The sequence below is a fragment of the Erithacus rubecula genome (genome assembly GCF_903797595.1).
Source record: "Erithacus rubecula genome assembly, chromosome: 16".
Taxonomy (NCBI): Eukaryota; Metazoa; Chordata; class Aves; order Passeriformes; family Muscicapidae; genus Erithacus; species Erithacus rubecula.
Window position 1 is genome coordinate 11233067 of NC_136668.1, and position 19492 is coordinate 11252558.

The window sequence follows — 19492 nt, forward strand, 5'->3', positions numbered from 1 at the left end:
TTTTTAAGGGAAATGCTCCTGAATCCACTTGCGTCCCATTTCACAGCGAGCACCTCGTTCAGCCGCGGTGCCGCCCTTGCCTCGCTGCCGCCCTCGGCTTTGCGGTGACAGCCTCGGACCCGCCGCCATCTTCCCGCCGGGCCCGCGGCCGCCGGGGGCAGAGCGCCACCTGCGGGCCGCGCGGGCACCGCCGGGGCGGGGGCGTGAGGGGAAGGGGAGCTGGGCCGGAATTTGGTGCCATAATGACAAGGGGATCCGGTCCTGGGGGTCGGTACCGTGGGGGGAAGGGGAGCTGGGCCGGAATTTGGTGCCATAATGACAAGGGGATCCGGTCCGGGGGGTCGGTACCGTGAGGGGAAGGGGAGCTGGGCGGGAAGTTGGTGCCATCATGACAAGGGAGTCCAGTCTGGGGGGTCGGTGCCATGAGGGGAAGGGGAACTGAGCCTGAATTTGGTGCCATCATGACAAGGGGGGATCCGGTCCAGGGGGTCGGTACTGTGAGGGGAAGGGGAACTGGGCGGGAAGTTGGTGCCATAATGACAAGGGGATTTGGTACCATGAGGACGAGGGTCCGGGGGGTGTTGTTGCCTTGAGAAAGGGCGTCCGGGAGGGGTTTGATTCCCCGAGGAGAAGGGGGGTCGCGGTCTCTGGTTCTCCTGGCGTGGTGAATGAGGACAGGAAGGCTGAGACCAGGCCCAGGTGATGGGGAAGGATCCTGCATCCGAGGCACAGGGCTGGGTGCTGTGTTTGATTCTGCCAGCCAGCTGAGCCAAAGAGAATCTGACTTCACCATGAAAATGGCAGACTTTCATCCTGGATGGAAATGCCGCAAGATCCAGCTGTTTCCAAGAGGATTCGGGGAAATGCAAACGGACACAAAAGTAAAAATAATAAACCCAAAATGTGCTGATGGTTTGGGTTGGGGCTGGGCTGCCCCAGGGGCAGAGGTGGCCCCAGGAACCAGAGAGCAGCTGCCAGTTATGACTTTATTCATTTTCACATTTAGATATTACAACAAAACTCTTAATGACAAAGGATAACAAGTACTATAGGAGGAGAGGAAAGGAAGCAGTGTTCTAACTGGTTTGATATATAACTGTGAACTTCCAGAGACAAGACTCAATGTGAGTTACAATCACTCACATAAGCACTGGTAGGAAAACTCACGTGCAAATACCTGCACACTCACCCACAGCACACTCACACACACACAGACCATGCTTTGTACTCACACATAACCCCTGTTTTAGCCTACTTGCTTCAAAGGCAGCCCACTGAAACATTGGATGCTGCTAGAGCAACAACAGGTACCAGGTTAAAATATTGCAATATAAATGTAGTGTTACTTGATACACAGGTTTTTCTTCAGAGACACGTGTATTTGCAAGTAGGGGACCCAACACTTTGTTTTCAGGAGGGAGGAATGTCCTCTCAACACCAACACTTTGTGAAGAAAATTGAGACTGAAAAAGTGGAAGCAGCCATTTTAAAGGAAGGTGACGATGATAAATAGCTTAGCTTCAATGTTGAGTTCCAGTAAGAAGCCCAAAAAAAAAAAACCAAAACAGGGAGTGCATTTTGAACAGAGCAGGCACAAGTATTGAAACCTGGGTTTTAAACATTGAAATACTCCCTTGCTGCTGTGAAAAGATAAACAGCACTCCTGTCTCACATCTTAAAACCTAAACAGACCAGCTTCATTTCATGCTTATCTGGAGACTGTAAAAATAAAAAGCCAGAAATAATTCAAGAGAATGGGAAGGGTTATCAGATTTGCACATCTAATTTTAGTACACCTTTAGAGAGCAAAAGTACAATTGTCTCAACAGCTCTTCAATCTCCCACACTACAGTGGTTCTTCATCAGCAGGAGTGTCTGAAGAGGAACCAGCTTTTGCTCCTATCAGGCTGCATTGTTCATGCAATGGTGTTGACACAGACACAATAGGATCTGATTCCACCCCTCATCTAGAGGATGCAAGAGCAAGAAAATAAACTTCTGTGGAGTTGAATGTTCAAAAATCAGGTGACACAGAAGTGCTTTCCTCAGGGTGAAGCAGGGGATCATTAATGGTTTTAACAACATGACCCTTCTCCATAAGGATCTTTCTGATAAATTTACAGCTAAACTTAGAGAAAAAGTGCAGCTGTACTGGCTGGATGTCCATGATGACAACCAGCCTGGGCACTGAGATGCCTCTGTCCCCTTTCTGCTGAGGAACCCTGCCACTGCCCAGCAAATGTCACGCTTTGCTGGCAAATACCTATCCCTTACATATGGACAGGGACTTACAGCTACTTTGAAATTCTGTTTTCTAACTATTATTTTGTTGTTGGACCCTCAGATGGGGCTGTTTCCAGGCAGAGAATCTTCATGGAACACTGGAAACAAGAGAGTCTGGGTCCTATGGGCACACATCATCCAGCGAGCAGCTTGAATTTACCTCAGCTGGTCACCTTCTACCCCGTCAATGCCACTGCCAATGCCAGTGGAAACTTCAAGCAACATGAGTCACATGCAGCCTGCCTTCTGCCAAGGGAACCACCAGTTGAAAAAGCAGGGCAAGATGAGGGCAGGAGAATTTGATCTGGCCTACACCCTGTTGGCTGTCCGACTTACTTGTCCTGGCTCTCCAGCAGCTCCTGCCAGAGGATTCTTACTGAGTCATAACAATTACTTAAAGATGCTTAAATTCCTGGCAGCTTCAGGGGACACCAGTAGAAGTCAGGGATTTCATTGTCATAAGCAGTTTCCAATTCCACATCCTGAGCCAGTTTGGCTCAAGCTGGTCTGGTTTTGTGCCTCCTTTGCCATGGAAATTGCAGCCATGTCATCCTTCTGACACAAAAAGGGAGTGGAACATCGAACAAGCTGCACAGGCTTAGAGAATCTGAATGACAGGCGTGCTTTTCCCATGTGCTAAATAAATCTCCCCATTACACTTGTGTGGAGAACTATAATTAAGACTTGGCAACATCATCCATAAGGACTCACAGGCTTACGTCGGGAAACGCGTAAAACCCTCTGCTGGAAAAGAAATACAGTTTGGGAAAGCTGTACATCTGACAGGAAACACAGTTTTACAAGTCCAGACTCTTGGCTCTGTGACAGAGGTGTGGCCCACAAGCAGTAATTCCCTGGTGCTGAGATGCCCTGGTGCACAGAGCTCTGCCAGCCACGGGCATGTGGGAGAAGAGATGATGACAAGCTGTTCAATGGAGCCTTTTCACCCAGACTCCTGTGGCGGTGATGTAACTGTGCTCTGTGGCTGAGCTCTTGGATTGGGAACAGGATGGAAAGAAGTAGGTGGGAAGTTGGTGAGGCAGCAGTACAGAAATCTATTGAGGGGGGTTGCAGAGGTTCCCCAGAGCTCTGAATTCATGTGGTATCTCTTAGAAACGAAAGAACAAATTGAGGAGATGTTTTCTCAGCAAATAACTGTTTCTTAATGCTCTGGAGTCAGGTATGCTCTGCTGGAAGCTCTGCAGAAGAAACTGGAGATGAGCCTGCTGGGCAGAGAGTGTCTCCTGTGAGTCAGGGAACTTGGGAGACAGGAAAGGTCATGGTGCAGAACTGTCCATCCAGGAGAATCAGGGCTTGAACCCTGGCCAGGTCCTGGGCTGCATGTGTTCAGTGATGTCAACACACAAGGGGATGCAACCCAGAGCACCTTATTGCTGGAGCACTGTTCCTTCCATTGTTTCCAAAATGCTTTGCAGCAGCTTGAAAATAAACATTTCACTCCCTGCCCTTTTGATCTTGTTCTTCCCAGCAAACTCTATGTTTAGAAGCCAGCTCAAATTAACCTAGCTTTGCTTTAATTTCTCACTTGAGCAACAAATAATCTCAGCACCATTCTGGGAGAAGGGGAAGGCAAGAGCAGCAGACCAGTAAATAACCTGCTCTCAGTAGAGATCATAAAAGAATCTGTTTTGCACACGGCCTGCAAAAAAATGCTGTTTATCTCACCAGGAGCAATTTAGCCATCAGATGATGACCTATTCAGCACTAGCTGTGTGGAGATAGCTAAAATAATCCTAGTGATAAGGCAGATTGTCAGGTTTCCCCCCAGCAGAGATGAGGAGGATGTGAGTGTTGCTTGCAGGGGAGATAGAGAGGCTGGCACCTACTCAGGATGAGCAGCACGCATGAACATTTACAAAGATCCCTTGGGATCTCTCCGTACACCTCTTTAAAATGTCCTGCGCTTGCTGCTAATACCACTAGGGATTTCTTCCTTTGATTCTGCTCCACAGCTCAGCAGCTGACATCATGATGAGAGGAGGAGGAAGCAATCCAAGGAAAAACATTCAGGCTGCACACCAGGAAGAAACTTGAGACTAAGACAGATCTATTTATATCTGACCTGAAATGGGCTTTCTGAATGGGAAGCTGATCTGAGCGGAGGCTGGATGTTAGGCAGAAGGTGCCATAGTGCTGAACACAGGCACCCACTCTCCAGCAGAATGCATCTGTCTGAGGTGCAGGAATAAAAGAAACATGAGGAATCAGTGAGGTGCTCTCTCCAGTCACGGCACAGGAGAGCTGGAGGCGCTGCACGGTTCATGCTGCAGTTCCAAGGACATCAGTGTTCCCCGTCCGTTTGGGGTAGGTTCTCTGTTGGGTTTGGGCATAGGTTGAAGGAGAAGCTCTGAGTGACCCTGGTGAGGTGCCTGGAGGGCCTTGGTGCCATTAGTACTGCTCAGAGAAGAAGGAAGCATGGAGAGTGGGGGGACTGGCCCCCTCTCCAGGCGGGGTGCAGCTGCCATCCTCAGAGTGTTCCGACAGCTCCCCGTATTCACTGTTGTAAAAAGTCTGGCCTCCGACTTGGGAGCCATACGACGGCCGACATCTGCCCCGCCGGTCCGACTGCTCCCCTGACAGCTCCCCGCTTCGACTGGGCCCTTTACTGCTGTGAGGGAGAGAGACACAGAGAGTTAACCTTGGCACTCCTAGAGATCCTGCTTGGAGATCCCAGCTTCAGAAAATCTCATCCTCTAATGCATGCAGTGGAAACAGGGTCAGGAATGGACTTGCACCTCCAATTCAAAGCAGAAAACCAGGCCTTGCTCTAAATCTAAGCACAGCCTGCATGCTTTGTGACAAATCTACACATAACCTGGCACATTTACTTCATCTTTTCTAGATACCTTTGGGATACCTTCTAGATACAGGGAAGGGTTGGGACATCAATGAGTAGGGAGAGACAAGAGACATTGCCTTAATTGCTTCTAGACCTGGCAGGAATAACAGAAATTGATACAAACCAACTGCCAGGATGGGGGAAAGGAAACAAAGGAAGATGATGAAGATGTGGGCAGAAATCATATGTCCCATCTCAGTGCCTGCCAGTTCCAGGTGACTGGCAAGAAATCACAAGGGCAAGGGCAGGGACACATTCAATAAGAGGTTTAAGAGTAGTGTTTTCCAGGACATGGGACAGCAGGTGTAGGAGACAACAGGAACATGCTTTAGGGAAAAGAGGACAAGGAGAAGACACAGGACACTGTTTGATACAGGGCTATGGCTAAGAGAAAAGACAATGACCAGTCCAATCTGATGTTGGGAGGCAGAGAAGGTAAGGAAGAGGCTTGGGACTGGCCTTGTCTATATATGAGGTGACATGGCTTGCTTAACACACTGTCACAGAGACAAGGTCTCAGTCTGGTCTGGGAGAGATGAGCTGCACAGGTTCTCACCCAGTTTCAAAGCCTGGGTCAAGGACATGACCATCCATCCCATCCTCAGCTCTGAAAGTGCCAGCTCAACCTGCCAGACTCCATATCAGCATGTGGGAATTCCTAAGTCCTGCCCCATCCTTGCACCACACATCAGGGCCCTGTGCCCCATGGTCAGGGCTGAGGGAGGAAGGTGGCAGCCACATAGTTTCTGCCCATCCCATCTGCCACTGCTCGAGCAAGCCCTGATACATTTCACTGGAAAATGTCAGTAATTATTAACAGTCTCATTAAGGCTGACACTCCACTGTGCCTCATTATCTTAACAGGCACATTCTCATTGACGGGTACAGTTCATATTTTTAAACCCTAGAAAACAGCAGGCTTGTCTGTTCTTCCTGTGTGTTGCCTCTCATTACGGAGTACATGGATTTATCTGGCTCAGAGCCCACAGCTGAAAGCTCCAAGCAGTGCAGCCTATGGGAAGACACCAGGAGCTGCCTCCTGGTCTCACTGCAGGCAGCAGGGAGGCCTCAGTGGCTAGGCTTAAGGAGTACCTGAATCCACCTTCTTTTCTGTGTCGGTTTTCTATCCTCTCAAATTCCTCAGATGCCAGAACCATCCCACTGTCTGTCTGATTGTCCTGGAAGGAAGCAACAGGAGTTATCAGTAACATCCCTGTCGACTGATCAGAGTGGGAAGGGAGGAGAAATCATTCAGGAGATGAGATTGTGTGTATGTGTGATGGGGAAGAAGGGGTAGGAGCACTTTACCAGTATGCTCCATAGTTTTGTTGTATCTGATTTTCTTAGGTGCCTTCTTAAAAGCAGCACATAAAAAGGTAAGATTTGTGTGCTTAGTTTGGTGCAATTTTTGGGGAACAAAAAAAGAGTGCTCCCTGGCTGGAAGATGTATTACCATCAAATCTGTGAGAGGTGATATTTTCCTCTGAAACTAAAGGTATGATTTCAGTTCTGCTGCTAGAGGAGATATCAGTACCAGTCCAGTTCAGAGAGACCTGGAGGGTCCCTACTGCACATTGCCATGTAACTCAAGATATAGGAGCTGTAGAAAAGCACTCTGGGTTTGCCTAGTCCTGGCAGGATTTCAGTGTGCTTAACCAGGCACACTGTTCACAGATTTTAGAGGGTGAAGAGCAGGCTCTTCTCTGAGGGTCCTTTACAGGCTCCCCATTTGTATATCTAACCTCCCTGTTTCCCACTAAGGCAGTATGAATGGTGCTGGAGAGGAACCCCTGTGTGCCAGATGAAGAAATGAATGTTCATAGGACTGGATGGACTGAACAGGAATGACACAGACAGACTGACATAAGATAGGAGTGATCTTCCTACCACAATCTCAACAGTAAAGGTGTCAGAAAAGATTGTCCCCACTCAAATCCACTCAGTTGCCACTCACCGGGTGTGCCTTGTACATTGTGTGTGTCATGGGAAACTCTTCAAATGTCTTTATCCTGGATGGACACCTGATCTGATTCCCTCCAGTCAAACAACCAGGGAATGAGACACAGTTGTAGTATCTGCCAACAGGAGCACACAGCATTCAGTAAAGGCAAGAGTCGATGTCTGAATGAACAGAGCCTGAACTCAACCTCCTCACTGTGCAACCAAAGTATGTAGAGAGGAGGATGAGTCAAATGGTGAGTTTGGAGAGGGTAATGGGGTCACCTTAGACCTCTTAACCCCATACTACTTCTGCAATGGTGACTAGGCTGACTGAATTAGGCCCCAATAACCTCTCCACGTGGGATAAGTAGAAAATGTGATATGGATCCCAGGCATCACATTATCATAGTTCACCAGAGAGGAGAGGCCTGGGGCTAAGTGTTTGGGTCAGTTAGGAACAGACAGGATGAAGCTCCTTACCTGATACTCTGGCAACATAGCTGGAGAAGAAGGAATGTGATAGGCTTACAAATCAGCACTTCCTCATGAGCAAAACAAAGTAATTTTGCTTTTATAAGCAAGAAGCTGTGGCCTAAATGCTTGGATCACACCTTATCACCTGGGATTTTCCCAACATCTGGGTTCTCCCCATATCCCTCAGGACCCTTACAGGTCAGGCTGCTCATTGCCTGCTGGGATCTCTCCCATTTTTGGAGGGGATTCACCTTGCTGCTAGGCTGTGGCAGCGTATCCTCATGTCAAAGTCCTCTTCATCTGAGTTTTGCTGGGCAGAGGAAGGCACCTGGGAGAAACCATCATCTTCTGAGCTGTGAGAGTCATTCAGCGGGATGTAATCTTTCCCTTCCTGGTAGGAAGAACAGTAAATGGCCTTACAAAAAAAGGAAGACATTCCCACAAGAAAAGACTCTGCAGGCAGAAGCTGTCAGAGCTTGGAAGGAAAATTTCAGGTTTATAAATTTTATTTCTCTAGGACAAAATATCTGGCTGGAGATTTCTGTGACCTTTGTGTTAAGTAGCTGTGAGTAATGCATGGAGGTGTGTGTGAGTAGGAAAACAGCTGCCCATAATAATCTCATAATTCTCCAGTTTACATGGACAGAATACTGTGCTCCAGGCCAATGTCATTTGTGGCTTAGTCATGCCTGTGCTGGGAACCAGTGCTGAAATGTTAAAGTTGGGAGCGTCAGGATAAGACAGTACTCAAGCATTCAGCTATCATTTTCTGAAAGGTAACATCAAGAAAAAATTAAAATCAAAGCTTCACGCTCATCACAGTTAAATGTCCTGGTGAGTACCACATGGAAGTGATTAGTAATACATTCAAAGAAATCTGTATTACTGACTGCTGTAATGTAACTGTTGTTTGCTTCACATGGCCCTGACATTTCAATCTGAGGACAGTTTCAGAAACCCTGGTCAAGTCCTGGTTTTCATTATGCAGGCATGTAGGAGGCAGAAGTACCAGGGCCTTGAGTCAGCTGAAAAATTTCAAATAATCATCTGGGGATTCAGATGGAAGTACTAGAATGACGACTGAGAGGGCTTCTGCCCTGCAAGGAGCAGAGTTTTATGAGGATGCAGCTAAAAGGCTGCTGCAGAAATGAGTTCTCCAAGACCTCTGGGAAACAGACCTCTGACCCAGGAATCTCTGTGTTATTGCTGGCCTGCACAAATGTATTGCATTGGCCATGGAGTCAGCTGAGGGCACAGTGAGGGAGCTGGTGACAGAAAAAAGCAGAGCAGGGACACAGAGAGGTTTTCACCTGCTGGACATTTTCCTGAAGAAGGTTCCCCAGTATCTCCACAAGGTCGGAGAAAGTCGGTCTCTCCTTGGGATCGCCGTGCCAGCAGCTCAGCATTATACGGTAGCTGCCAAGAAGAGATGCTGGTTTTACCCCACAGAAATTCCCTCCTGACCCTCTCCACAGCTCCCACCCACATGGTGCCCACTGGGACAGCCAGTTCCTGCACTGTGAAGGAAAGCTTTGCCACCCCAGCACAATGGCCAGGTGGACTTAATAGCAGGGTGTTGGTTAGTTTATACACTTATTATAACAGGGAACAAGGAGCTAATTCAGACCCCTCTGATATCCTTCAGAGCAGGAAAGAACAGTGCCCACTCACAGACCCATCCCAGCTTGGGCTTGCAAGGACATCTAGAGAGCTCTGATCAGAATCTGCCTTGCTCTCCAGGCATGGCCTCGAGTGAAGGATGTGTTGGCTCATCCCCTGCCCTGGTTAAATGCTTGCATCCCACAGAGGGGCCTGTTCTGCTCTATGCTGGGATCTGGTAGGTTTCTGCCCTCCCACGGAGGCCTCTGCTCTGACCAGTGCTGGAATCCTTGAGGTTTCTGACTCACATTTCTGCTGTGGCATACTCTGGGGCTCTCATCCTGGTACCATCTTTGAGCCTCTGGCAGAACTCCTCATTGATCTGGACTCCAGGATATGGAGATGCCCCTAAAGAAGGTTCAGAGAAGGGTGGGAATGTGAAATGTGCCATCAGAAACCAATCCTTTTGAGACTGCCCTTTTGAGAGTGCCCTTCATCCCAGAACAGAGAGATGTGGTCACTACTCATACACAGCCCAATTGTTGGTGCTGCCTGAGCCAGGCTTCTCTGCCTCAGTGATCTGGAGGCCACCTCTGCATGCCTGTGTCCCCATCACTCTGTTCATGGGTGGATATGGCCGCCATAGTTTTTTTGCCTACATCAATGTCACTTCCCATCCATCCTTATATGTGCTTCAGAATGTCTGTCCTGCCCAGACTCACCCACAAACTGCTACATGGGTAGAGGTGTCTCCCTCAGCAGCACCAGACCCTCCTCAGCACTCACCTAGTGAGAAGATTTCCCAGAGAAGGACCCCAAAAGACCAGACATCACTCTGGGTAGTGTAGACCTTGTCGAAGATGCTTTCTGGAGCCATCCATTTCAGTGGGAGACGGGCCTGCAAGAGGGAGAGGCAAGGCACAAATGTTCAGTTGGGAACATGTCCCAGGACAGTCCTTCTTGTAGCAAATGGATGAAAGGAAATCAGAGCTAATAGTCCTGCTCCTCTCTCCTTGGAGGAATTGGTTAGGTCAGAGAAAGGGACAGAGACACTGAAAGGGGGATGAAGGAGTATAAGGAGGGGTAAGTTAATAACAGGCTGAGGGGCAGAAGGAAGGAGACAGAGATCTGCTGGTGGAGGAGGACAGGACATGTCTCATTGGTCCAATGGCTTCTGGTCCCAGCCATGCATGTAATTCACTCCTGCTTTTTCGTCTTTTCATCAAGGGGGCCTAATCTATAAAGGGTTTGAGAAAATGGCACTCACACTGCCTTTCCTGACATAGTCGGGGTCCTTGTAGATGTCCCTGGCCAGGCCAAAGTCACAGATCTTTACCACGTTGTTTTCTGACAGCAGGATATTGCGAGCTGCCAGGTCTCTGTGGATGCACTGAGGGCACACAAAAAGCAACAAGCAAAATAAGAGAGAGAGAAACCACAATCAGAAAGTGTACAGCACCTCCCTTCTCCCATAAGCCTGACCTGTAGTGGGAGAATGGTGGAAATGGGAAGAAGCTAAAGATAAAAATTTCAAAAAAGGATGGTTAAGGAGAGGTTGAAATACAAGAGAACTTATTCCCCAGCTTTGTGTATACATATCAGTCTCAGATTTGCTGAGGAGTGTGAGGCAGATCATTGAATCTCTGTGTGTGTCACCTGGAAGGTGGATATAGTCAGGTGTCTCTCATCAAGCATACACAAAAAATGAGGTGAGCAAAGGAGAGGCTGAACTCACCTTTCGGGATGCCAGGAATTCCATGCCACGTGCTACCTGGAAGCTGTAGCAGATGAGGTCTTCCATTGTCAAGGGACTTTGCCACAAGTCATCCACTGTCAAGAAGTAACAGAAAATGATTAAACAATTGGCAATCTGTTATTCTCTTTGCCTCTCTCCGGGTCTGCAGGATACAGCCTGTTTCTCACTGAAATACAGTTAGTCCTCAGTCCTAACTGGAGTAATCATCTCCCCTCAAAGATTTTCTGCTTAGGCAGAAGCAAGAAGCAGGAACCTGCTCAAGTGTGAGGAGGAGTCCAGCCTCCAGCACATGTCAGTGGGACAGAGTTGTGGGGAACAGGACTGGAAGGGACCTTGAAGGTCAGCTCATTATTTCTGTCCTAGGGAGAACTCAACAAGGTCCCCCTCAGTTCTCCTTTCTTCAGGCTAAAATACCCAAAGGGATTTAATTCTCCCTTCTGGGTTTCTGGCATCTATTACAAGAGACAACAGATGAAAGAATATCCCTGTTCAGAGAATTGCCATGCAGCAGTGATCAGTTCCAAGGCAGGGTCCCCGCTCCCCACTGATATTCCCTGCCCATTGCCCAAGCCAGCCAGGAGTGGCATAGTTTTGGTGTTGCAGGTGCGGGGCTGCTGCCAGGCTGGAGCGTTTGGTACCTTCCTGGATGGGCAGGGCCGTGCGGCTCTTGTGCGTCAGGAGGCGGTGCAAGATGGCGCTGTCGCTGCTCCCAGCGCGGCTCCTCCTGTCCGCCCTCGCCGCCTGCACCATGGACTGCACCTGGATGCGCAGCCTGGGAGACTTCTCCTGCCCAAAAAAGGGACCAAACCAAACCCTCAGCGGGCAATGCACTCTGTAACCCCTGCACCCATGTGCTGCACAGTGTCTTCCTGTCCTTAAACTGTAATTTGGTCTGGAAGCATCTACCATTGCGGCAAGAAGGACAGAGGGTGCCTTTGTCACATCGTCAGATCATGTATTAGGCTGCATGTCTTCCTTCCCTAGACATGGGACAGGTCCCTAGGGGAAAAGGAAGCTACTCACCCTGTAAGGACTGAATCCTTCCCTCTTGGCCCTCAGGTAGTTGGAGAGGTTTCCATATTTGCAGAACTCAACAATAACCATGAGTGGACCTGGTGAGAAGAGTCCAAAAATCAGGGCTTGAGCTGGTCAGAATTTGCCACAACTTGTGTTATGTGCAGCCCCTCTGAGCTGTGATCTCTGCTCTAAGAGCATACAAACACACTAATAACTTCCCCATGGTGTGATCACACATGTGGACTGCAAAAAGACACAGGACAAGCTCTGATTTTTGGGAGTAGGCACAGCCTGCTGCCCTGGTATATTTACCATTGGGTTTGGTACAGGCACCCAGCAAATTCACCACGTTGAGGTGATTCCCGATGTGAATGAGGATCTTCAGCTCTGACATCAGTGCTTTGTGCTCGCTTGCAGTAGCTCCCTCTGGAAACACACAGACCATGTCATGAAACCTCCTCACAGCTTTTCACTCCCCCTCAAAGCCTCAGTACATTTTGTTATTGCATGTTCCCACATGAAATGACAAGCCTTGTCTGGAGATCCCAGGATCCCTGCTGCAACACATAGGGTGCTCTCTGTAAGTGCAGGGACCCAGAACAAAAGACAACACAATCTGTGCCCAACAGATTTTTCTTTATGATAGCTGTGCAGTGAAAAAAATCGCTTGAGACTTTGATTGGGTTGTACCTGTTTGAATCTCTGCCCTTTTGGCCTCCAAACAGAGATAACAAGCCATGAAACAATTTGAAAGAAAATTAGGAACAAAAGACATCTGATTCTTTTTATCACAATTGAAGATAGGAGCTCTCTCAACTCAAACCCAGATATCTTTTGATGATTCCTCTTCAATAGCAAACACAGTGTCATGCTCCTGCCATTTTTCTGTACTGCATCTTCTCTCAAGTGTCCAATTCGCATCAATTCTTGACCCTCTGTTTTACCCCCAGGGTGTGTTCTCTGGTTATGTGTGTGCCTTTTTCTTCTCAGCCTTCCCATATGCATTTTGTCTTACTTGAGAGTTTGTAAGTTTAGCCAGTGAGACACAAGTATCCTCCTTGAGCTGCAGCTGATGGGCCAGGTGAGAGCCTTGCCTTAAAAAAACTGCAAAGCAGCTTTGCACACCAGGCTCCCCTCTGCTGTGCAGATGATCTGTACTCTTACAACAGTAAATACTGTTCAGATGAGCCATGACATGATTTCCATGTGCAGGCTACTTCTGGCTAGAGACTGCCTCAGTGTTTGTTTGGTGCCAAATTACACAATAATGCTTTGGATGCCTGTTTGAAAACATGGCTATAAAAGTTTGAAATCTGGATAGACCAGGCTTTGGGTGCAAAGCCAATTCAGTCTTCAAAGCTGGATAAGAGCTGCAACCAGCTTCCTAACCCAGCTCTGGGTCTGGCCCATAAACACAAAATACAGGCACATTTGGAAGAAGGCACTTGGGAGCAACACTTCCTTCGTGCCAATCAGGGCCTCTGGATTCTTGTTCGTCCTTTGAGACAGATTTCATTCTTTGCCTTTGCAGACAGCTAAATTTCCTTGAAAGCTGAGTTCCCCAAGTCCTTGCTGCCTGTTCTGCCACTCCAGCCTCCCAGTGCAGCTGAGTGGAGCCAAGGAGGATCAACTGTGTTGAGGCCAAGAAGCCATTAATTAAAAGACAGGCATTTACAGGGTGAATGTTCCCTGGCAGGTGTCTCATTAATTGCTATCTACACACATTGCATGTTTTGCTACACTGTTCACATACCTTTCAGCATTTTGACTGCTACAGTCTCACAGCTGTTACTTTTATTGATCCCAAATGCTGATGCTTCCACCACCTTCCCAAAGGCACCATGACCCAGGACTTTACCTATGGACAAGGAGAGTAAGTGTGAAAAAAGGCAGGTGCAGAAAAGGCAGAATGGAATGAAGAAAAACAAAAATCCCAACAGGAAATCATAGGAATAAGAAAGAAAAAACATCATAAAGGAAAAGGAAGGAGTGGAACATGTGCCCTTTCAGGTGGCTGCTTGCTGTGTCGGTGAGAATAAGAGAAAGGACGATGGGAGGAACTGAGACAGAGTTGGCATGGACAAAGCAGAGGAAGGAAATAGCCATGCACAAGTGAGGGGCTGTTTGTTGCCCTCAAGCAACAAGTTTATGTGTGTGGGAAAGGTAAACCACCCCTTGCAGCACGGCAGCCAGGACTAATGTCACTGCTCTGTGCCTCAAAGGTAGTCTGCTGACCTTTTAACTCTGCCAGAGGGAAGAGGCTGCAGGTAGGTGTAACAACATGAGGACAATAATGGATGCAACCCTGCTCCTGGACTCGGGGCACCTGCTGTGAACTGGGCTGTTCTATCCAGACTCCCACTTAAAAAACATGGGGATATGTTTTAAAGCATTCCCAGGGGTCTTCTATTTTCACTAATATCTATGTGGATACACTAAGGAAGTCTGGGCTTACAGTTGTCTCACACCTGTCTACAGTCATTCCTAAAGAGATTTCCCAAGCACAGCTGGGCTTTAGGGACAGCCTGGGGAAGGAGATGGGAAGCCTGAGGCAGAGAGAAAGCATTAAATACCCAGAGGTGTGTTAAGAAATCTGAAGAGTGAGTTTGTAGGGCTGGTGGGAAGCCCTGGCTGCAGCGTGCAGGGGGAGGGAGGGGGTCTGGCTCACCTAAGCGCAGGCGGTCTCGTGGGAACTCCCACTTGCTGGAGTCATAGGGCAGGTACTCGCACTGCTCCTCCAAGGGCACCTCGCCAGGGTCCATGATGATGGAGAGGTAGCCTGTCTTGATGTCTGCGTGGGCTGGCTGCAGAAACCAGCCAACACAAAGGGTGAGGAGCTGCCCTCCCTGCACTGGGTGCTGATTCCCAGGTGGGATTTGGATTCTTTGCCTGCCTTGACCTGCTACTCCCTCAAGCAAAGGCCATTCCTTGTCACCTCCTTTACTACAGCTCTTACTCACCCTGTCCTTGGCAGTGAGAGCACTGGAAGCATCACTCAATGACCTCCTTCTAGGAGGTGCTCTCATGCAGACCCACATCACAGCACTGGTGTTGCCCCAAGCCCTGGTGTGCCACCTCCCCTGGGGCAGTGACAGTCACCTACCCTCTTGATGTTGCAGAAGATGAGAATAAGTAAGATCCAGAAGAAAACAGCAATAACTCCAGTCCCAATCAGGATGACAATCTCCACATTGGTCCTGTCATCAGACCCTGTGGGATGGAAGGGAAATCATAGCTTCAGAGATTCCCATTCCACACTCCAACTCTTTATGGCCTGCATCAGGATGTGGGGTGACTGGAGACATGTTTGATTAAGCTAAACGTGCTCTGGACTATAGATCCTCCTGGGAGAACACTATGCCACCAGCAAGGCCAAGGGGCTTTCACTGCTTCCCGCTGCCACAGGGAAGAGTCATGGGAGCTTGGCCATAACTTCTATTCCACCCCTTCACATCCCCAGGGGTGTTGTGGCTGCTGGTACCTTCCACGGAGACACTGGCTGAGGAGTTCACACAGCCCTTAGCGTTGCAGACGCTGCACAGGTAGAGCCCAGCATCCTCCTCCCTCACCCTCTGAATGCTCAGCCTCTGGTTGAAGTCTGCCAGGTCAATCCCTGTAAGGCACAGAGGGTTGTGGTGGTCACTCACAGGGAGGGAAGATTAGTACACTGGACTAAGGCTCCAAATAAAGCTTGAATTTTTCTGCTGATTCATTTTAGATGCAGAATGACATGCACCAGCTGGTAGAGGCTCTTCTCTTGATGGCCCCAGAAATACTCTGGAGAGGCCTTGCTCAAGTAGTGTATGGAGGGTACAAATCCCCCACTGAACCTGCTGAACAGGGACAGTGCCCAGGTCCAGCTGGTGTGTAAAGTTCTGCTTCAGCTTCAGAACCTGTTCCTTTCCCTCTGCAATGTGCCTGGATCCTTTGCATTTCCTTCCACAAGATCTGGGTCAGTCCCTGCATTAATCAGAGATAACAGGCACTGGGCTGAGAGTAAGAACATGAATGATTTCTCTCTCCCTGCTCTCCAGCTGAATGTTCACAAGCACAGACAGTGTTGAGCCAGACCCTAGGGCATAGACTTGGCCAGTGAGACTGCATCAAATTAGGACAGAATGTGATTAAAACCAGGGTCTAGCTGATTCAGAGACAGGTGCCTTTATCTGGGCACAGCAAGTCCCAGATCCCAGCAGTGTTCATCTCTCCAGCTGCTGGACATAATGCCCTGCCTGTGGTCCACCCCCAGCCCACTGTACCTGACACTTCTTCCACCAGTTTCTCGTCTTTGTACCAGCTGATTTCAGGAACGTGGTTGCCGTCCACCTTACAGCGCATCTCTATGGAGTCACTGACGTTCACCCAAATGTCTGTCAGGTTCTGCTTGAGGCGGGGGATCTCCAGGGCTGGAGGAGCAGCACAAAGAGGAGGAGGGGAAAACGGGAAACTGATTGATCAAAAGAATATCTGTGTTCCTGGGGGGCTTTGGGTCTCTGACCCCTGCTGAAGGATGTCTTGAGAACCCAGGTGCCCTGCCTTTGCCACCTTGAGTTTAGCTTGCTTGTGTGGCTTCCCCTGGGGATGGACTGGGGAGCTGATGGCAGCAAGAGCACCAACTCTCCTCTGTCACTCCCGCCAGCCCTGTGGACCCTCACCCTGCACAGAGATGTATTTCTTGTGGCAGTGTTTCTCCCGGGTCTTCCTGTTCTGCACCTCACACACATAATCCCCCTCCTCATCCAGGGAGATGTTTGGGATGGTGAGCAGCAAGGTCGCGTCGTTGGAGTCGGGCTGGAAGCGCAGCTCCCCCTGCATCTTGGTGGCATAGTGGTGGACATTCTTACAGTCCAGCACGAGGGGGTTGCCCTCTTCATCGTGGAGCTTGGAGAGGTTCAGCCGATACCACTGCAGGTTCTCATAGGTGTAGTTGTCTGCATTGCAGCTCAGCTGTAGGTCCTGCCCCTCTATGGGCTCTTCCGAGGGCTGGGACTCAATCTCGAACCCGTCTGGAATGGCTTTCAGGAAGGAAATGAACATATGAATGAGTTTTCATGGCTGAGCTGCCAGACACAATGAAATTGTCTTCTTGGGCTCTACTTTTGGAGATCAGCCTGTCCTCAGCCAGGGTAAAGAAAACCAACTGTGACATGCAAACTGTTGGCAAACACAGCTCCAGCTCAGTGAGTGCTACGGGACATGCTCAAGTCCCAGAGTGAAATTAAGATGGGGTCACAAATGAAACAAGCCAGGGAAGTCTGAATTAGGCTCTTACTGCTCCCAGCTCAGCTGTAGCATTCTGGTTTGCACACATGCCCACTTTTACATGTACAGGCAGTGACACAGCAGCCTGGACAACAACACAGAGAACATTACTGAAGCTGTGACTGAAGATGTTCCTCTGGCTTCACAACAACTTGTGGCTCTGACAGCCCAGGTGCTACCACAAAGGCCATGAGCCCAGCCTTCTGGGCTGGGAATTGGATTATGGAATTCTCATGCCATAGGATAAGCTTTTGCTGTGCTCTCTGTCTGAGCAGACAGGGACAGGCTCCCGCCAGGATGGGGTACCACTGGCAGGAGGCTCATTCAGCCCACTATGGGCCATGACTCCAGCCCACACCGCTGGGCCCTGGTTCCTACAAACTCCTCCCATCACCAAAATCCTGTGGGATCACTGCCGGGGATTGGGGCCAGCGGGACCTGGCCTGGGACAGGCTCGGGCGGTGCCACTAGAGGATGCTCTTGGACCAGACACATCCCAGCCCAGGGACTGCCTGGGCCCGAGCCAGAGGGATGTCCCCAGCCCAAGACCTGCCCAGGACCTGCCAGGGCTGCTTCAGGACCTAGGCACAGGCAGTGCTGGCTCATTCCCAGGTCTGCCTGCCAAACTCTGCCTGTGCTATCTGCCAGGACTTCAGGCATTCGCCACCCAGCAGAGTTCTGGGTTAGCTCTGCTTTTCTGCTGGCCTTCCAGTCGCTGTTGAAGATCCTGACTGTGAATGGCAGGACCTAACAGCTCTAGACACCTGCCTGTTTCAAGCAGGGACCTTGGCTGGTGCAGCTGGATGGGATTTTACAGTACTCACTGGTCACGTAGAAGTAGATCAGCCGCTCGTCTCGACCCACTTTGTTAGAGGCAATACACTTGTACATGGCTGAGACATTGGCCTCCTGGATAGCCAGTTTGCTGACTGTCTGATTGGGGAGAGAACATAAGGAGCAGTTAGGAAGAGCAACAGGGAAGAGAAGTAGGATCACTGCTGCTCTCTGGCAGGTAGCAAAGCCCCCAACAGCAGTTGTTGCATTACCCTGGGAAAGGGTTATGCAAAACCAGACCCTTATTCTACAGCCCTTTGTGCATTTCAAGCTTTATCTATTGGCTTTACCAATAACAACATGATTTTATTCCCAATCTCTGCATCTTTTAATGGAGCCCAGTCAGCATAGATACTTCTCCACAGGAGCAAACTTTTTGTTAAGCCCCTCAGGTCACAATGGGGACAGTGCTCAGCAAGGGGGACAGTAACATGATGCAGGACAGAGGGGATGGTTAAGCTCCTGCCAAGCTTTATTTATAACAGTGGGAAGAAAGGGAAAGGACATCAGGGCTTTGATTCCCTGAGCCCTCTGCAGTTAAGTGACTACAGTGTCCCACAGGGTTCAGTGGAATTTATGGGTATTTACAGACCTGCAAGCACTCCTTTTATTCATAAGGAGAAATCAAACTATGAAAATATCCCAGATCTCATCTCTTCAGGAAGAGCTATCATCTTTCTTTGAATTCCAAGTGTACATAGACATGGTCCTAAAAGCTTCCTCCTCTCTCCCTCCAGGGAGACATGACTAAGATTGGGGAAACAGCCAGGCTGCCATCCTGGGAGCATGGACCCAGGGGATGCTGCCTCCAAATAAGCCAGGAAAAGCAGCTGGGGAATAAGGCTGGTCTCTTCCTCCTCCTCCTGGCTCACACAGCACATGTGTGAGCTATCAAAAGTGTTACAAGCACTCCCCTTAGAGGAGACTTGCAGTTTGAGGCTCCAGTTTAAATGACAAGTTAAACACATGCAGAAATCCCTCTAATGTGACAGTGTTTAAAATGCAAAATTAACATGTTCCTAGGGGGACATTTCTTTGCCTTTACATCCTACAGACTTTGGGAAGCATTTCCGTTCTGAGGGGCAGTGTATTGGGGTTGTGTTAACCAGAAGGAGCAGTCATTCATTCAGTGCATACTCAACACAGCTGAAGTGACTTTATTACTGGTACTTTTGTGCATTGCCTTTTCCGTTTCTTGGGGTTATTCATACAACCAGAGTGACCCTATTGCTGGCACTTTTGTGTGCTGCCTTTCCTGTTTCTTGGGGATTTTCCTTCTGATCTGTGGTGTTATGTTTGAGCTGGGGTTTCTTGATCTGACATCATCCTGCTGCCTGCAGTGCATGGCTGTGCACTGTGCATCCTGTGGCTCGTTCTGGCCTTTATAGATGGAATAAAAACTAGGAGAATGGTAAGAGAAGACAGGCAGAAAGGACAAGGAGAGAGAAAGAGAGAGCAAGCAGATT

The 19492-nt window shown here is 49.2% G+C and overlaps 1 protein-coding gene across 3 annotated transcripts in view; it reads right to left on the reverse strand.

Moving 5' to 3' along the window:
* Positions 1-972: 972 nt before the first annotated feature.
* The window catches only part of FLT4 (fms related receptor tyrosine kinase 4), a 58058-nt gene continuing 39538 nt past the window's right edge, over positions 973-19492 (reverse strand). The window contains exons 12-30 of one of the 3 annotated variants that reach the window (XM_079319434.1): positions 18017-18125; positions 16586-16945; positions 16190-16336; positions 15412-15543; positions 15034-15140; positions 14599-14734; positions 13684-13788; positions 12243-12356; positions 11937-12025; positions 11552-11699; positions 10893-10987; positions 10425-10547; positions 9944-10055; positions 9466-9565; positions 8869-8974; positions 7810-7949; positions 7098-7218; positions 6236-6321; positions 973-4909 (exon numbers count right to left, since the gene is read on the reverse strand). In XM_079319434.1, coding sequence (XP_079175560.1) covers positions 4693-4909; positions 6236-6321; positions 7098-7218; positions 7810-7949; positions 8869-8974; positions 9466-9565; positions 9944-10055; positions 10425-10547; positions 10893-10987; positions 11552-11699; positions 11937-12025; positions 12243-12356; positions 13684-13788; positions 14599-14734; positions 15034-15140; positions 15412-15543; positions 16190-16336; positions 16586-16945; positions 18017-18125 — 2547 coding nt within the window. In that variant the 3' untranslated portion in view covers positions 973-4692. Of the gene's footprint in view, positions 4913-6235; positions 6322-7097; positions 7219-7809; positions 7950-8868; positions 8975-9465; positions 9566-9943; positions 10056-10424; positions 10548-10892; positions 10988-11551; positions 11700-11936; positions 12026-12242; positions 12357-13683; positions 13789-14598; positions 14735-15033; positions 15141-15411; positions 15544-16189; positions 16337-16585; positions 16946-18016; positions 18126-19492 lie in introns of all 3 variants that reach the window. The other 2 variants (XM_079319433.1, XM_079319435.1) reach the window with 2 other exon arrangements.